Source organism: Rhinatrema bivittatum, chromosome 4 (assembly GCF_901001135.1).
Source record: "Rhinatrema bivittatum chromosome 4, aRhiBiv1.1, whole genome shotgun sequence".
Classification (NCBI taxonomy): domain Eukaryota; kingdom Metazoa; phylum Chordata; class Amphibia; order Gymnophiona; family Rhinatrematidae; genus Rhinatrema; species Rhinatrema bivittatum.
The window spans coordinates 57,183,014-57,198,213 of NC_042618.1; the positions used below are offsets into that span (position 1 = coordinate 57,183,014).

Consider the following 15,200-nt stretch of genomic DNA (forward strand, 5'->3'; position numbering starts at 1 on the left):
CTTAATTAGTTTCCCTGCATCTCTTCTTGTTTGCCTTTGTCCATAAGCGTACATATGCGTACAAGTTCCTGGGTAAAGATACGGATACTTTATATTACATGTGTATATAATACGTGTGGGTTTCAAGTGTATACCATATGATCTACTGAAAAAATGTATAATTTAGTTGGAAGATCATTACCCAAAGGTGTTATAAATGTTTCTTTGTTTATCAATGTCTTTGAGCTAAACTCCATTTCAACCATATTTATTCTGCACATCAGTGAAGTATACACTCGTTGAATAGATATCATAAAACGAATAGATCTCACAAGTGGTGCAACACTGAGATCAGAGACCTTCCATTTTGACACCTTTGGATTACTGAGAGAAATTAAATCAAGTGAATGACTTGCTGCATGAGTAAGTTCAGAAATAAGTCATCCCTAAATCATTCATAGTTTTCATAAATTCTTCAGCAGGACTGTTGACAACTTAGGTCAATATGTCTATTAAAATCCCTAAAACAATAAAATGGGAGTGTAAAATAGAAAGTCCAGTAATCTGTCCAGCAGTGCTTTGCTGAAGGGTCCAAAATCATATGGAACATGATATACAAGTAGGAATACAATTTTTATTCAGTACTAAACAATAGGGCTATGGTAGCTCGGCTTATAACCATACACGGGTGGATTTTCAAAGGCCTATGCATGTAAATCCTGGGCTTTATGTGCATGGCCAGGCCTTGGACGCACTGGGCGAATTTTCAGAGGCCCGGCCACCCGCGTAAACCCTGGTACGCGCACAACCTACCGTGCCTCTTCAAAGGGACAGGTCGGGACAGCGCCATTGAACGCTGTTCCGAAGACTTGCGTGCCGGCGTGCGCAAATTACTTCAGCATGGGGACCTGAAGTAAGTTCCAAAACAAACCAAAAAAAAAAGATAGGGCTTAGGGGATGGGGAGGAGAGAGGAAGAGGGAGGGAGTTTAGGTAGGTGGGTAGGGAAGTTCCCTCCCAGTCCGCTCCTTAATTGGAGAAGGCCCAAATGCATCGCCGCACCAGAATTTGCATACATTCTCCCTCCCCCCCCTTGTACATGCCACCCACACATTCGCACGCACGTTTTAAAATCTACTCCTTAAGTTCTTCACACACAATAACTGCTACTCCTCCATCCCTTGATAATAAAATGCATACATAACAGTACATAAAACTGCAACAAGCTATACCGCACTGGAGACTCATCAAGCTAGTTTAGAACAACCAACAGAAGGCGATATTTTCTATGTAGTTACATATCCTGATTGCAACATTTAAAACTATACTGGCAGTACAAAGTTATAGTTAGGAAAATACTGCCTAGTGTGATAGATTTTTTGGTGTGAAGATGCTGAAGTAGTACAGACATGTCTGCAGTGTGGTGCTCTTATGCCACAAGGAAAACAAGTACTATCTATGTGCTTTTCATCATATTAAACTGTTGAAGAAAATTTGCATGCCAGATCTATGTTAGAAACCTAGACACAGCTGACTCATCTAGGTAATATCCTCGGCCATTTAAAAGATTCCTTATCAACATTCACAGAATTTTACCAACTGCTACTTCCCATCTGCCCAGCAAACTGATTACATACCACCAGCTAGTTCCTTTGTCGAAAGAAAAGATGTGGGTGTTGTGCTTGGTTGTCCTTTATGGTTCCAGGTAAAAGGAAAGATGAGAATACCTCTACTTCTTCAGAGGATACTCTGTGTGTGCTCTAGCAATGCATCTCTATCCTCCAATAAGAGCTTCGGATTTAGCCCCGTGGAAAATCTGCTTCCCACTTAAAATAAGTGACAAGTTCTAATCTAAAATTTTAAATATTGATGTGTTAGATTTTAACTTAAATATGACTTAATGTTTTTCTTGAGTCTAACCTTTTAATATAAGATGGAAACCCTACACAATACCAGTAATCATTGTAGGCAGGGCCAAAAGCTGTTGATTTTTATACATTATTTTTCACTGCAAATAGCTGAACATATTGGGTGAAAACTGTAATTTAAGATACAGTGAAATGGATTATCTGATATTTATTTCTAGAAAGAGCACTGAAACAGAACAAGAGTGAGGCATAACTTTTCAAGAATTGTAAGAGCAGCGTCAATTTCTAATTATGAATAGAGGAATTGAATGGACGACCAGTGATTCATTAGGACGTTATGCACGTGAATGAAATCATTATTATTTATTATATGCTTTGCCAGCCAGGGAGTTCAAAGCGAGTTACAAAGTTAAGTTATTGAATCTGGTACAGGTTGGTCCTAAAACGGCAATGGTAGGATGGGAGTTGCAAAGTGAGTTCTTTTGGGCCAACATTCAAAAAAATGCTGAGCTCCAAAATTTAGGTCCCTAACTGGGTCATTTATCAATTTGCGTTAGGGCCTTAACGTACATGATAATGCAATACAAATGCGTATGCAAATTCAACATTGAGTCTTCCAGTGGGAAGAGTTTGGACAGATTTAATGGAAATGAGGGTCAGTAGCATTCAGTGCGATACAGCAACGCAGGATTCTTTGAATCTAGTTCCTGTAGTTCAGGGGTCGGGAACCTATGGCTCGCGAGCCAGATGTGGCTCTTTTGATGGCTGCATCTGGCTCGCAGACAAATCTTTAATAAAAAAGTAAAAATCTAACAAAAACCCCCACCCCCTTGACGCCCCCCCCAGACCTCCAAAATTAATTTACTACAACCCCCCACCCTCCTGACCCCCCCCCCCCCCCAAGACCTGCCAGAAGTCCCTGGTGGTCCAGCGGGGGTCCAGGAGCGATCTCCTGGACTTGGGCTGTCTGCTGCCAGTAGTCAAAATGGCGTCGACGGCCCTTTGCCCTTACTGTATCACAGGGGCTACTGCTGCCATTGGTCGACCCCAGTGACATAGTGAGGGCAAAGGGCCTTCGGCGCCATTTTGACTACTGGCAGCCGACAGCCCAAGTCCAGGAGATCGCTCCCGGACCGCTCCTGGACCCCCGCTGGACCACCAGGGACTTTTGGCAGGTCTTGGGGGGGTCAGGAGGGTGGGGGGTTGTAGTAAATTAATTTGGCAGGTCTTGGGGGGCGTCAGGAGAGAAGGGAGTTGTAGTAAATTAATTTGGTAGGTCGTGGGGGGGTCAGGAGGGTGGGGGGTTGTAGTTAGTATGGCTCTCACGGAATTACATTTTAAAATATGTGGCGTTCATGGCTCTCTCAGCCAAAAAGGTACCCGACCCCTGCTCTAGTTATACTTTTCAACCATTATAATGATTACAAATCTTTAGTGATATCAATTTTACTAACAGTACCTCAGAATGTTTCTGTAACATCATCTCCAAAACGCCACCCTAGTGGTACATATATAGAGTGACAGACTGACTCTATATGGAGACTTTCTCTCTCTCTCTCTAGCTCTCTCTAAGTATTTCGATGAATTTAGGGGTAAGTTAGGAGCTCAGCTACTAACTATCAGGCCGATACAGTACAGTGCGCTCCGACGGAGCCGATACAGTACAGTGCGCTCCGACAGAGCTCACTGTTAGCCTGCTCTTGGACACGCGTTTTCCCTTACCCCTTATTCAGTATGGGGCAGAAAACACGCGTCCAATCCGCGGCACCTAATAGTGCCCTCAACATGCAAATGCATGTTGATGGCCCTATTAGGTATGCGCGTGGGATACAGTAATTAAATGTGCAGCCAAGCTGCACATTTTACTCTAAGAAATTTCTGCCGGCACCGGGAAAGTGCACAGAAAAGCAGTAAAAACTACTTTTCTGTGCACCCTCCGACTTAATATCATAGCTGTTAAGTCGGAGGTCCCGAAGGGTGTAAAAAGTAAAAAAAAGAAAAAAAAATTTTAATTGGGCCGGCGGCTGTCAGGCCGAAAACCGGACGCTCAATTTTGCCGGTGTCCGGTTTCTGAGCCCGTGGCTGTCAGCGGCTCGAGAACCGACGCCGGCAAAATTGAGCGTCGGCTGTCAAACCCGCTGACAGCTGCCGCTCTGGGTCAAAAGGAGGCGCTAGGGACGAGCTAGTGTCCCTACGCCTCCTTTTGCCCGTTTCTTCCGCACCACCTCATTTACATACTGCATCGCGCGCTCCGGCAAGTGGCCAGTGCGCGCGCCGGGAGAGCGGGCATTCGTCCGCTCTCCCGTGTTTTTATTGAATCGGCCCATTTGTTTCCCTGCTCTAACTCCGCCCCTTGGCTACCTACTTTTAAGCTCCTTGGAGCCTAGATTTAGTCACTCAGCCCCAATACATTTTCAAAAGGGCCAATTTAGGAGCCTAAATCCTTAGAAAATTGACCCCTACTGAGTATAGGGCTGTACAAGAGTTCAGTTAATTAGAACCGCAGGGGGTAGAGTGAAGCATGTTTGGTTAAATATAGAGCAGTTATGGCTACAGATTACAAATTACCAAGTAGGACTCCAGCCACACAATACAATATTGAAAACGTATCATAGGTTTTTGCTTAGCTATGCCAGCACTAAATTCCATTAGGTTGAGGAGGTAGTTATTATGTGTGGCTTTGCAGTTTCACAGGGGTTTAGGATTTCTGCCTTGAGTTTAGCACATTTTGACTGTAACAGTATACCCTGACTCATTTTTGTGTAATTTTAAACTGTCTCTGTGGAATGGCATAAAGGAGACAAGAAGAGTCAATGAAATCTTTCCAGGAATGGCACTAAACTCCTACCTAAAATAGATGAGGAGATATGGTTCTTTTTTTTTTTTCTTCAAGTTCAATTTAAAAACATTAGCAACAAATTGGCTTTGGTGGCCTATGCTTCTCTAGTTCATCTTATTCAACTCATTCATTGTTGTTAGGGAATTTGGAAGAATTTATTTATTTTTTTTTTACTGGGGGTACAGAAAACCATTTTTGACCTATGTATTACCAAGTAGGACTCCAGACACACAATACAATATTGAAAAAGATAATGACGCACCAAGTAATCAGTTTTTTCCTCTAATATCTCCAATTGCATATTAACGCTAGATTTGAACCGCTTGACAATTTTACAACCGACATATAAGCCTTAATTAACACATAGTACGGTAACATATTTTAATAAGAAAAGACTATGTTGGCACATGAATAATTTGTAATCTATACCAATTATAGGGGGTTTTTTTCTTATTGTGCCTTTCTGTAAACCGTTGTGATGGTGAATTAAGTTAACAACGGTGTAGAATAGTTTAAAAATAAATAAATAAATAAATGTATAACATGCACTTGCTCTCTGAGAGTGCCGCAGCCCCTTCAAGTTCCTGCTCCCTGATCGTTATTGTTCTTTGATGGAAAAATAATTTCTTATTTATATTCTGCCTTTTGTAAAGAGAGGATAAGCTGATGTTGAATGGAAAAGGGGAAAGTATTTCTCATCTCAATTCTCATGCTCCGTGGCAAAATTATGCTCATTTCTGTGGTATTCTAAATTGTTCAATTTTGAAACTTCTGTTGGAGACTCTTAGAAATCCAATTTTAGCATTGGCTTGCTAAAAGCCACTTAATGAACCATGCAAAAACAATTAATTTGCTTAAGGTAATGTCAGAAATAGCATGGTCACGCTATTATTGGGCACGGAAACCTGAAAATGCATTGGCTAAAGAGCGTGAGAATGCTTCTTAATGAAAGTACCCTTAAATAACATGAGCCTTCTAAACTGAGCATGCTCATTTCTTTTTCTCTTGACTCCTTCAACTGCCATCCAGTGGGTGTACAGGGAAACCTGGTACATGGTCAAAGGGCAGCAGAGTGTCCCTGAAGAGGAAAAAGCAGACCAAAAATACATACAACTCAAGATGTCTGCCAAGGAGGTAGAGAACTAGAGGAAATTGCAGCCTGGCAGATGGAAGCAATTGCTAATTCTTCTGCCTCCCCTTTCTTTTTTTTTTTTTCCAATTGAGGAGTCTTTGTGTTTATTTCGAAGAGGGCATGGGATATCAGGTACTCTCCTTTGACCTTCTCTCCTGGAGTTTAGTAGATTCCCCACTTCTTCCCTCTGAATTGATGAGCAACCTCCATGTATACTGCTTGAAAGTTAGTAGGAGGAGTCAATAGAAAAAGAGAACTGAGCATGCTCAGTTTAGCATAGTCATGCTATTTAGCTTCCCCTCAGTAAATTCCAAGGTAAGTATTAAATAGCAGCCATTTACCAAGCTCTCGTTAGAGTAGAGAATGAATGTACCGTGAGCTTGCTAACCCCTCATTTGTATATGAGGTTTCTTCATTTGCATGTACAGGCTTGCACATTTTTGCATGCCCATCCTAACGTCTTCTAGGACCCTTTGACATGCACAATGAGAGCATTCTGCATAATGCACTATTTTTAACATGCATGAGAGCATTCATGTTCACTGTAAAGCCCTCTTAATAGGTTGCAATACCTTTTTAAAGGACCAGCAAAAAAGATGTTGTGTAGTAATATAAACTTTTGAGACCACACAATTTTTTTTTTATCCCAAATGCCACTGAACTACTAAATTTATATTAAATCTTATAACTCATGCCTTTCTGTTTTCAGGATTTTGTCTTCTGGGTTTAAATATATCCCTTGCTTTTGACTTTCCTTGTAATTATGAAGGCTATCTTTCAAAGGCATTTCCGGGAGGGGAGAACTGTGTTTTACCTGCAGAAATGGCCTGTTATAAAATGACCCGCCTGATAAGCGGGTCAGTGCACGCACGTATGACCTGTTTGTGCGTAATTTTACCTGCAGTGAGCAGAACATGGGACTGGGTTTGCACTTACACCCATGCTTTTGCATTTTCAAAAGCATGCATGTCAACTTAAAAGAAAAATTTGCACACACAGGTGTAATTTGAGTGCGGGTAAATTTGGTGGGATACATTTCACAGCAGACGTGCGTAAGTCCACTTTAAAAATTGGTGCAAGTTGAGCACGTGTTTTCTGGCTAACCTATGTGGGCTGTTTAATATAAAAGTACCTCTAAATGTATTTTTTTCCAATACCAATCAAGCTAATATCTGCATGGGAAGATTCACAAGCTGGTCATCCCCTATTAATGCATTCATCAGTTTTAGAAATAGACACCTTTGTCCCTCCACTCTTTTCCCTTCTCGCACTAGTATCACATTCCTCCACACTGTACAAGGACATATTATTGCAAGACTAACATATATATATATATATATATATATATATATATATCATTATTTTTTTTTGCAAATCCTTTGCTTAAATTTCAGTTTATGGCGTAAAGGCCTCAAATGTTGACACCTGTCGTATTTAACCACCCTATTCAAATGGAGGAGAAGCAGTTTTATATGTAAGAAGCAGAAATCCTTGTTCTGCAAGTGTTAACCTCACTCTGCATATAAATAAATTCTGTGAATACGCGGCGATAGCTTAGAGTGAGTTGTATAAAGTGAGATGCCTGCAGTGTTTCTGGGTGGTTAGTTTTAGACACCTGTTCATTGTCAGGGCAATTTTCAAAATCCATTTACCAAGATAAATTGTCCCTTTTGCTGAGTAAAGTACATGCATTGGGGGGAATGAGGGGGAGGGAGTAGGTTAGTACTTTTACCTGGTTATAAGGTTGGTAGAGTGGGGTTAGGCCTGGGGAGGCAACAATACATGTGAATATGCCATTTTCAAAACTCTGCATGTTCTGCCCAAAGTACCCGCACAAACAACAGGTGCAGATCTGTGCAAGGATGTTTTCCTGAGACAATTTTCAAAAGGAAAACACACTTGTGCTTTCCTTTTCAAAATTGAGGCCGAGCCTATACAGAAATCTGCCTGCAGTCTTTGCACCTGTGCAGTAGGTTTAAAATGGCACCATATGTCCAGGAATGCAACATTTTCTTTTGTTTAATCAATGAAAGCTTTTTCATATTCAAAATTAGGAAACACGCTCGCCCTGCCCATTGATGCCCTCCAGCCAAGAATCCATCTGAAGTACCCGTTCTTCATTTAGGGGTCGATTTTAAGACCCACACGCGCGTCCATGTGCACACTGTTCCCGGCGCACGGACATGGATGTGCCAGTTGTATAACATGTGGGCGTCGCTGCGCGCATGTTATAAAATATGGGTCCCACATGCACATGCGCACCACGTTTTCATGTCTGCTCACGCATGTGCGGGCGGGTGGCCTGCTCTGTGTGTGGGGGGGGAGGGATTTTAGAAAAATATGTCTGGCGGCGCAAGTAGGGCGTCCCCGGTTCCCTTCCAGTCCACTCCAATTAAGGAGCGGGCTGGGAGGGAACTATCCTATACCCCTACCTAATCTTCCCAGCTTTTCCCTTCTCCTCTCCAACCCCTAACTCTTTCCTAACCATAATACATTTTTTTGTTTTTTTACTTTGCTGCTCCTTTGGAGCAGCAGAAGACTCCGTGCATCGGCCGGCTGCCGGCACATTCTTCCCCACCCTCCCAGGGCCGCCCCTTTCAGTAGTCCCGGCACTTCTGCACGTGGCCAGGCCCGTTGTAAAATGCGCACGATGCGCACAGGGCTTGGCCACGAGCGTAACCCTCAAAATTTACACACGCACACTTTTTAAAATCAGGCCGCCTGTTTATTTTTGTAATTGCAATGTTTATTTTCAAAGATCTTAGCGCAACATAACTGTTATTATTTTCAAAGAACCTAGGATATGTTTGTTACCTGAAAAAGTGAAGTAATCCCAGCCAATGGAAGCCCAATAAAGGGTGAAGTCACAATGATTCACCTATCATTTTTTTTAGGGTGGTTTTCAGTAATTTTAGTAAGTTTAGAGTAGGTAGAATCAACTGTTTTCAAGTCATACGAGAGCATGCGTTTAGAGAGAGATAATCCATTATATATAAATATATACTGCATGTGTGTATTCATTTTTTAATGTTTGCATTTTGATTATTAGATGTTTATGTCATTTAAATCAACAAGAAATGAATTAAGAAAGCAAATCAGCAGTACTTTATGGTCTTTAAATAGTGCATTCTTAATAATTTAAATTTGTGAAAAATGCAGAATTGCTGAAAAGCAGCTTAAACTGGAGACATCTATACCTTGTCCCTGTAGCTCAACAGGATTAGATTTCAGTCTTAATGATTAATTTTGTGAGTTTTTTAAAAATATCTCCTTCATTATTGAAGTTAGATTTACAAAAACATCTTTTGTAGCTCTTCCGATTTTGTTTCCTGGTAAAACATCAGTTCTTAGAGCTTCTATAATATCATTTGCGATCTCATGTTTATCATAAACATGGACAAACCGGCTGCTGATTTACTTTATGCCTACAATGTATATATATATATATATATATTTTTTTTTTTACTTTGAGCACTGTGCTAATATTTATGTGTTTCAAATGTATTTCTCTAGGCTATAAAGAGTAGTAGATAGGGAGGTTGCTTATGTCATTTGAAGCATGTAGGTCCAGCTTTTAACAGTGTGTGATCTCTTCTTTTTAGGTAACATTTCCATAAATCTGGGTACTTCAGATGGGGGAACATTTCCAAGTGACTCTGCTACAGCTGTGCAGCAAGGAAAGGTTTTCCTAGGTTCTCTGACACCAAGCACAGTGGTGTACACTGTTCCGAATCCAGGTCAGGCAATAGGATCCATTAAGCAAGAAGGACTGGAGAGAAGCCTTATATTTTCTCAGTTGATGCCTGTCAATCAGAGCACACAGCTCCATGCCAGCATGTCTTCTGAGGGCAGTCTTCAGACCATGGCTGCCTCTTTAGCAAATGGAGCTCCGTCCCACAGTTTTCCTCTCCCCTCCTCTGCCGTGCTCAGCGCTGCAGGAGACCTGAACTCTCTGGCTGGGACCCAGGCCATGACAACGGACGAGTCCATGTCGATTCCCGCCATCAGCACCTCCACTGTGATCTCTCTCAGCAGTGCCAGCTATGCCACCCTTCAGAACTGCGCCTTTGCCCCAGACCAGGACGCACTGTCGGGCACTTCTGCAGTGCCCGTACTTAGGGAGATGGTTTCTGCAACCGGAGAGGGCGTGAGCTCCGCTTCCGCTCAAGCCCATCAGGATTTTCTCAGACAGCACAGGTTAGTTTTGCAGGCCGTACCCAACATGAAAGAGCATTTTGTCGCCAGCTCTCAGAGTAAGTCGATAAACAGCAACTTAATGATGTTGGACTCCAAGTCAAAATATTCTGTTGGTAACCTTGTTAATCCAGTCTGTGAGGAACTTGAAACGGACAGAAAGGGACTTGCCAAACTCCAGAGTGCCCAGCTGGATGAAGATATACAAAACATTTAAAGGAAAAAGACCTGCTGCTTTTGATTAAAGGAACCCAAACTGGGCCTCGGAGCAAAAAGATTTGTGCATTAAAAATGACTAGAGACGGCTTTAAACACATCTAAGAATCCGGAGATTGACAGTGCTTTGGAATCTAGAAGGCCGAAACGTATTTTGGCTCCTGTTTTCTTTTCTTATGCATGCAGTAGGTCCTTTTAACCAGACAGGGTGCAAGGTTAAGGGGAACAGACAGGAATATTGAACAAAGGTCTGATGATCTAACTCAGCAGTGCAAACCTAATAGGTTTTAGTAGACTTTCCATACAGTGATGGACACTCCTAGTTTTATATGAGAACATTTGAATAAAGTAGGTGCAAGAGCTGTCAGAACTAAACTGCAGGTTGGTTTGTTTTTTAACACACCGGGCATTGAAATGTTTGAAAGAAAACTTAGCTGTTACTTCAGCAGCTGCTTGTAGTATTGCTGCTTGAGGTTATGAGTTCATTAATGGCATGGTTTACTAAGCTTCCCCCTCCCCCTATAAATAGAAAAAGGGGGGGGGAGCCTTAGTAAATTGGGTGCTAAAACTATAATTTACATTTCTGCTGGGTTTGGGAGGGAGGGGGTTGCATTGCACCTTTGTATGGGGAAAAGTTTGTAGTGTGTGCATTTGGCCAGTTCCAGAATTCCATGTTCCTCATTTAGCAGTGAAATTAAAGCAGCAGTACTAGCAAGATAACAAGATTTTATTTTATCAATTCAATTAAAAGCTTTCTTTTACATTCGGATCTTTGAAGCATTCCTGATGAGATATTTATATTTGTGGAAAGCATGTCCCATCTCCATTCCTGAATAGCCACAGCCAGATTTGGTAATCAGGGTAACCCAGACATGCAAATTAATGTAATTCTTAATTTAACTAGCTACACTATCCACCATAAATATTTATTTTGGGGCTCTCCTAAATCAGGCTAGCTCATGGTGTTCCAGGACCGAAGATGGTCACACCCTGTTTAAGAGAATGCCTTGAGGGCCGGTAAAATGAGAATTTGAACATCTCTGCGGCAGATCATGCTTAGGCCATCCTTGTTTTCTGCCACTTGTGCTCCAATGCCTTGCGTTGCTTTTAGCTCTTTAGCTGTTTATTTTTCAGTGAAAATTCTAAGGTCTAGTATCGTTGTGTTTCACACTACAATGGCTGACAAATGTTTGCAACCATGATGCAGCAAATGCAGTCTGATGCAACTCGCTTAGGAGGATGGATGAGTTCTGTTGCTTTGATTTGCAAGGCCTTGCTGCTGCGTCTCAGCTGTAAACGGATGTCATTGACTTTAAAATTCCCATTTTACCAACCCTCAGCGTCTCCCTTTAAAGTTCTTGTAGGGTTCTCCTATTAATTGCATCAGTAGCATGGGATCTTCTTAGTGTTTGGGTAATTGCCAGGTTCTTGTGGCCTGGATTGGCCACTGTTGGAAACAGGATGCTGGGCTTGATGGACCCTTGGTCTGACCCAGCATGGCAATTTCTTATGTTCTTACCATTATTGAGCTAAACAAGGAAAGAAAGTGAAAACCAATGATTTTCTAGCTCTTATTTACTCCTGTTTATATAGCACTTCAAGATATACTGAATGCAAGAGACAGTCCCTTCTCTCTGGAGTCTACAATCTAGTCGACAGACGGAGATTGAGGGACTGATAGAGCTAATTTAGTAGATCAGGCATCTTTGCCCTCTATTATCTAAAGAACAGAACAGTCAGAATGGTGGGCGTGAGACCAGGAAGCAGGCGATGCAAGTAGGACTAGTTCCATCGCCCAATTAAAATGGCTTGAAACTTTATGGGACTGTGGCGCAGAGGACCTTCCCCTTCCAAGTTTGTATGATAGGAGAAGTTAAGTCTTCGGACAGAGGGAACCAGCCCACAAGTGCTTTCAGCATGTGTTGAAAAGCACTAAAAAGCAGCTGGGAAGGGGAGCTGCTGTACTGACTTTCCATCTGTATCCTGTGCAGGCATCACACTGCTACTTACATGCATACGTGCACAGCAAGTAACGGGTGAACTTTGATTAAAGCAGAGGGTGTGGCCTTGCTAAAAATCACACTCTACACTATAGAAGAAATTAAATAGATTGGTGCAGGAAACCTAGAAATATAGACTATGAATGCTGATATTGTAAACTGTTGTGATCTTCATTTGGAATGATGGTATATAAAATGCCTAAATAAATAAGACCAAAAGTGGAAGCAATTAAGCCAAGGAGCAAGACAAGTTGATATTTTTGAATAATCTGGCCGGTACTGCTGCTTTAAACAGATTGGAAAAAGTAAATATGCAATGCAAAAGCTTTTACTTAAAATGAATGTATATCGTATCAGGCTGCATAAACCAGACTTTGGGGGGGAAGGGGGGTTTGTTGGGTTGTTTTATTTTGGAAAGCGAACTGTTTTGTGACTGTACCAATCGTAACTGAACAGGAATGGAGTATAGTTATTTCCAAAGAGGCTTGTGTGAAGATTTAAAAAGAGGTGAGTTTTACACTAACAAGCTGTTGACGTTGAATTCAGAATATTAACCCAGGTACTGAATTGATTTTTGGACATTGGGATTTCTCCTCATCGTGTTTTTGTTTACTTAGTAATATGTAGGTTGTTTTAATCTTATATGTTATGCAAAATTCCTTGTGCCTTTCCTGCCTAGGGCTCCTTTCTTCTATTTGCTGAAAGCACAGTATCAGAGGATTGAGCATTTTAATCTGCAGTTCTATTCAACCCTAGTAATATTGTCCAAAGAACGTCTGTACGCCAGCCTGGCATAGCCTGGAATAGTAGTAGTAATAGGAACGGTAAAGAGCTATGTGGATCTCTTTAGCTGTAAATGTGAATAATACTGCAAACTGACGAAGATCTGCTTCCAGACATGGAATTCTGTCATTAAAAAGCCAATATTATAAAAGTTTGACAATCACAACTGTAAGCCTTTCATAGGAGCCTGCCCAGATCATTGGTGAGTTTTAATGAATTAAAAAAATACTTTGTGTTTTGCTGTATGATTTTGTAACACTCCTAAATCCAAACGATTCGTTTTGCACTATCGTACCATCCCATCTGTAATAACTAGTACTTTGGATTTTTGGCATGGAGCCTGCTGAAGAAATGAAGCTTGTTGCAGGTTTCTTATATTTTAATTCACCCTCACCAATGCGGAATAGGCCACCATTTCTGGGACATTGATTTATATCCAGAATAATTTTAAATGGGAGAAAAATATACAGTGATCCCATTCTGTCGCAGAGGGGTTGGGAGCCAAGAGGTTTACCATCCAGATACTTTGCTATAGCGGAATTTGACTGCTGTAACAAATACTGTAGGGAAATGATTTGGGAGGAGGCTCAGGGCATGAGTTTGTACGAATCTAGCCTTGCCACCGAGCCAGACCAATGTGCTGCACTGAAATCTGTCATCACTGTTATCTTTGTAAGGTTTACCCTGCTGCTCGGACATCATCTCCCAAGGGGGGGAGGGGAAGCATACCAGGGGCAAATATGCATGCTTCAGAAGGTTAAACAACAAGAATTCAGGTTGTAAAAAGTCAGAAATATGTAAGCAAGCAGCTGTCAGAACTGCTGGAACATTTCATAGCCATTAGCAGGCATATCTCCTACCTTATATTTCTAAACTGCTTTTTTTTATAAGAGCATGGGAACTCTTTGTCTATTTAGGGGGGATCTCATTCAAAGGCAAGTCCATTTTTTTGGGTGCACGTGTGCCCTAGAACTAGTCACTTTTTCTGCGGTTTGTTTTCTATGCAGTTTTATTGTGCCTTACAACAACGTTACAGATCTATACAAAATGTATATTACATTGTGGTAGAGGGTAACCTGAAATCCTTTCTGCACACTTGGGTGACGGTACACAGAGATAGCACAGATCAGCCCTGTGAATAAATTACTCAACCAAAGAGATCTAAAGTATGTGTGTTTGTTGTACCACGATAGGGATTTATGCCTGGACATTTGTGTTTTATTGTATTCTGAAAGGATGTGAACTTATTTTTCTAAACACTATACTGAATAAACTTTTATATTTATACACACCTTGTGCTGCAAGAAATTAAATCACTTGTTGGAAAGATAATTTGAGTTTTATGTGATAACAGTTCGCTATATTAATGTAACTAAACGGGGAAGAGGAGGGTCAAATAAACTGAGTCAAATTGCAACAGGCCGTAAGGCTGCTCTTACCAATCTATGACTTTGGCAGGTTGGCTGGTCCTTGCCTCTAATCAGCTTGTATGTCCTCCAGGCTTAGTTTGGATGTAAATATGGATGAATACACAATCCCTTATTTGCAGGGGAGTGTTATATGTTCAGGTAGAAGAGATGTGGGGAACAAAGATGATATGCCAGCCAAGAGCTGCAGTATATCAGGAAGAGGCCAGGGCAAGATAAAGGAAAAATATTTTATGGTAAAGTGAGTAGCAACACATTTTACCATGTGGAGGCTGGAATGGGCTGTCTTCAGTTTACAAATAAGCCAGTTTTGTGCATTCTCATACGAGTAGCAAGCATCTAACATGCAGTGTTACCATCTGCTTATTGTACAGTTCGGCCTGCAGCATCACATCATTGTGGGGAGACTAGAGCATGTCTTTAATGAACAATGCAACAGATGTTGAGTTTTGTGGGAAGGCTTGGGTTGTGTGCTCAATACAAAAATGTGTTTGTCAGACTCATCAACTCTTGGTAAATCTGACAGGCAAGAATCATGACTTTTCAAATATGCACAACATAGCAGTTCTGTGGAACTTAAATTAAGTGGGGGAAACCATGCAGAGGCATAGCTTTGGAAATTTTTCAACCCAAATTTGTGGAAGGTGTAAGTGGAATGTATGTGCTTGGTAGGTTTGGGTATAGGACTGGGTAGGTTGTAGATTTGTGGGGGGTATGGGGAGTAGGTGTTACGGTCTCGGGCCGTGCTCCAGTCCCTCCACCTA

The 15,200-nt window shown here is 41.5% G+C and overlaps 1 protein-coding gene across 1 annotated transcript in view; it reads left to right on the plus strand.

The window, feature by feature from the left end:
* SIX4 (SIX homeobox 4) overlaps window positions 1-14,296 on the plus strand; it is a 40,078-nt gene extending 25,782 nt beyond the window's left edge. The window contains exon 3 of the mRNA XM_029598162.1: window positions 9,419-14,296. Coding sequence (XP_029454022.1) covers window positions 9,419-10,227 — 809 coding nt within the window. The 3' untranslated portion in view covers window positions 10,228-14,296. The remainder of the gene's footprint in view (window positions 1-9,418) is intronic.
* The last annotated feature ends 904 nt before the right edge of the window (window positions 14,297-15,200 follow it).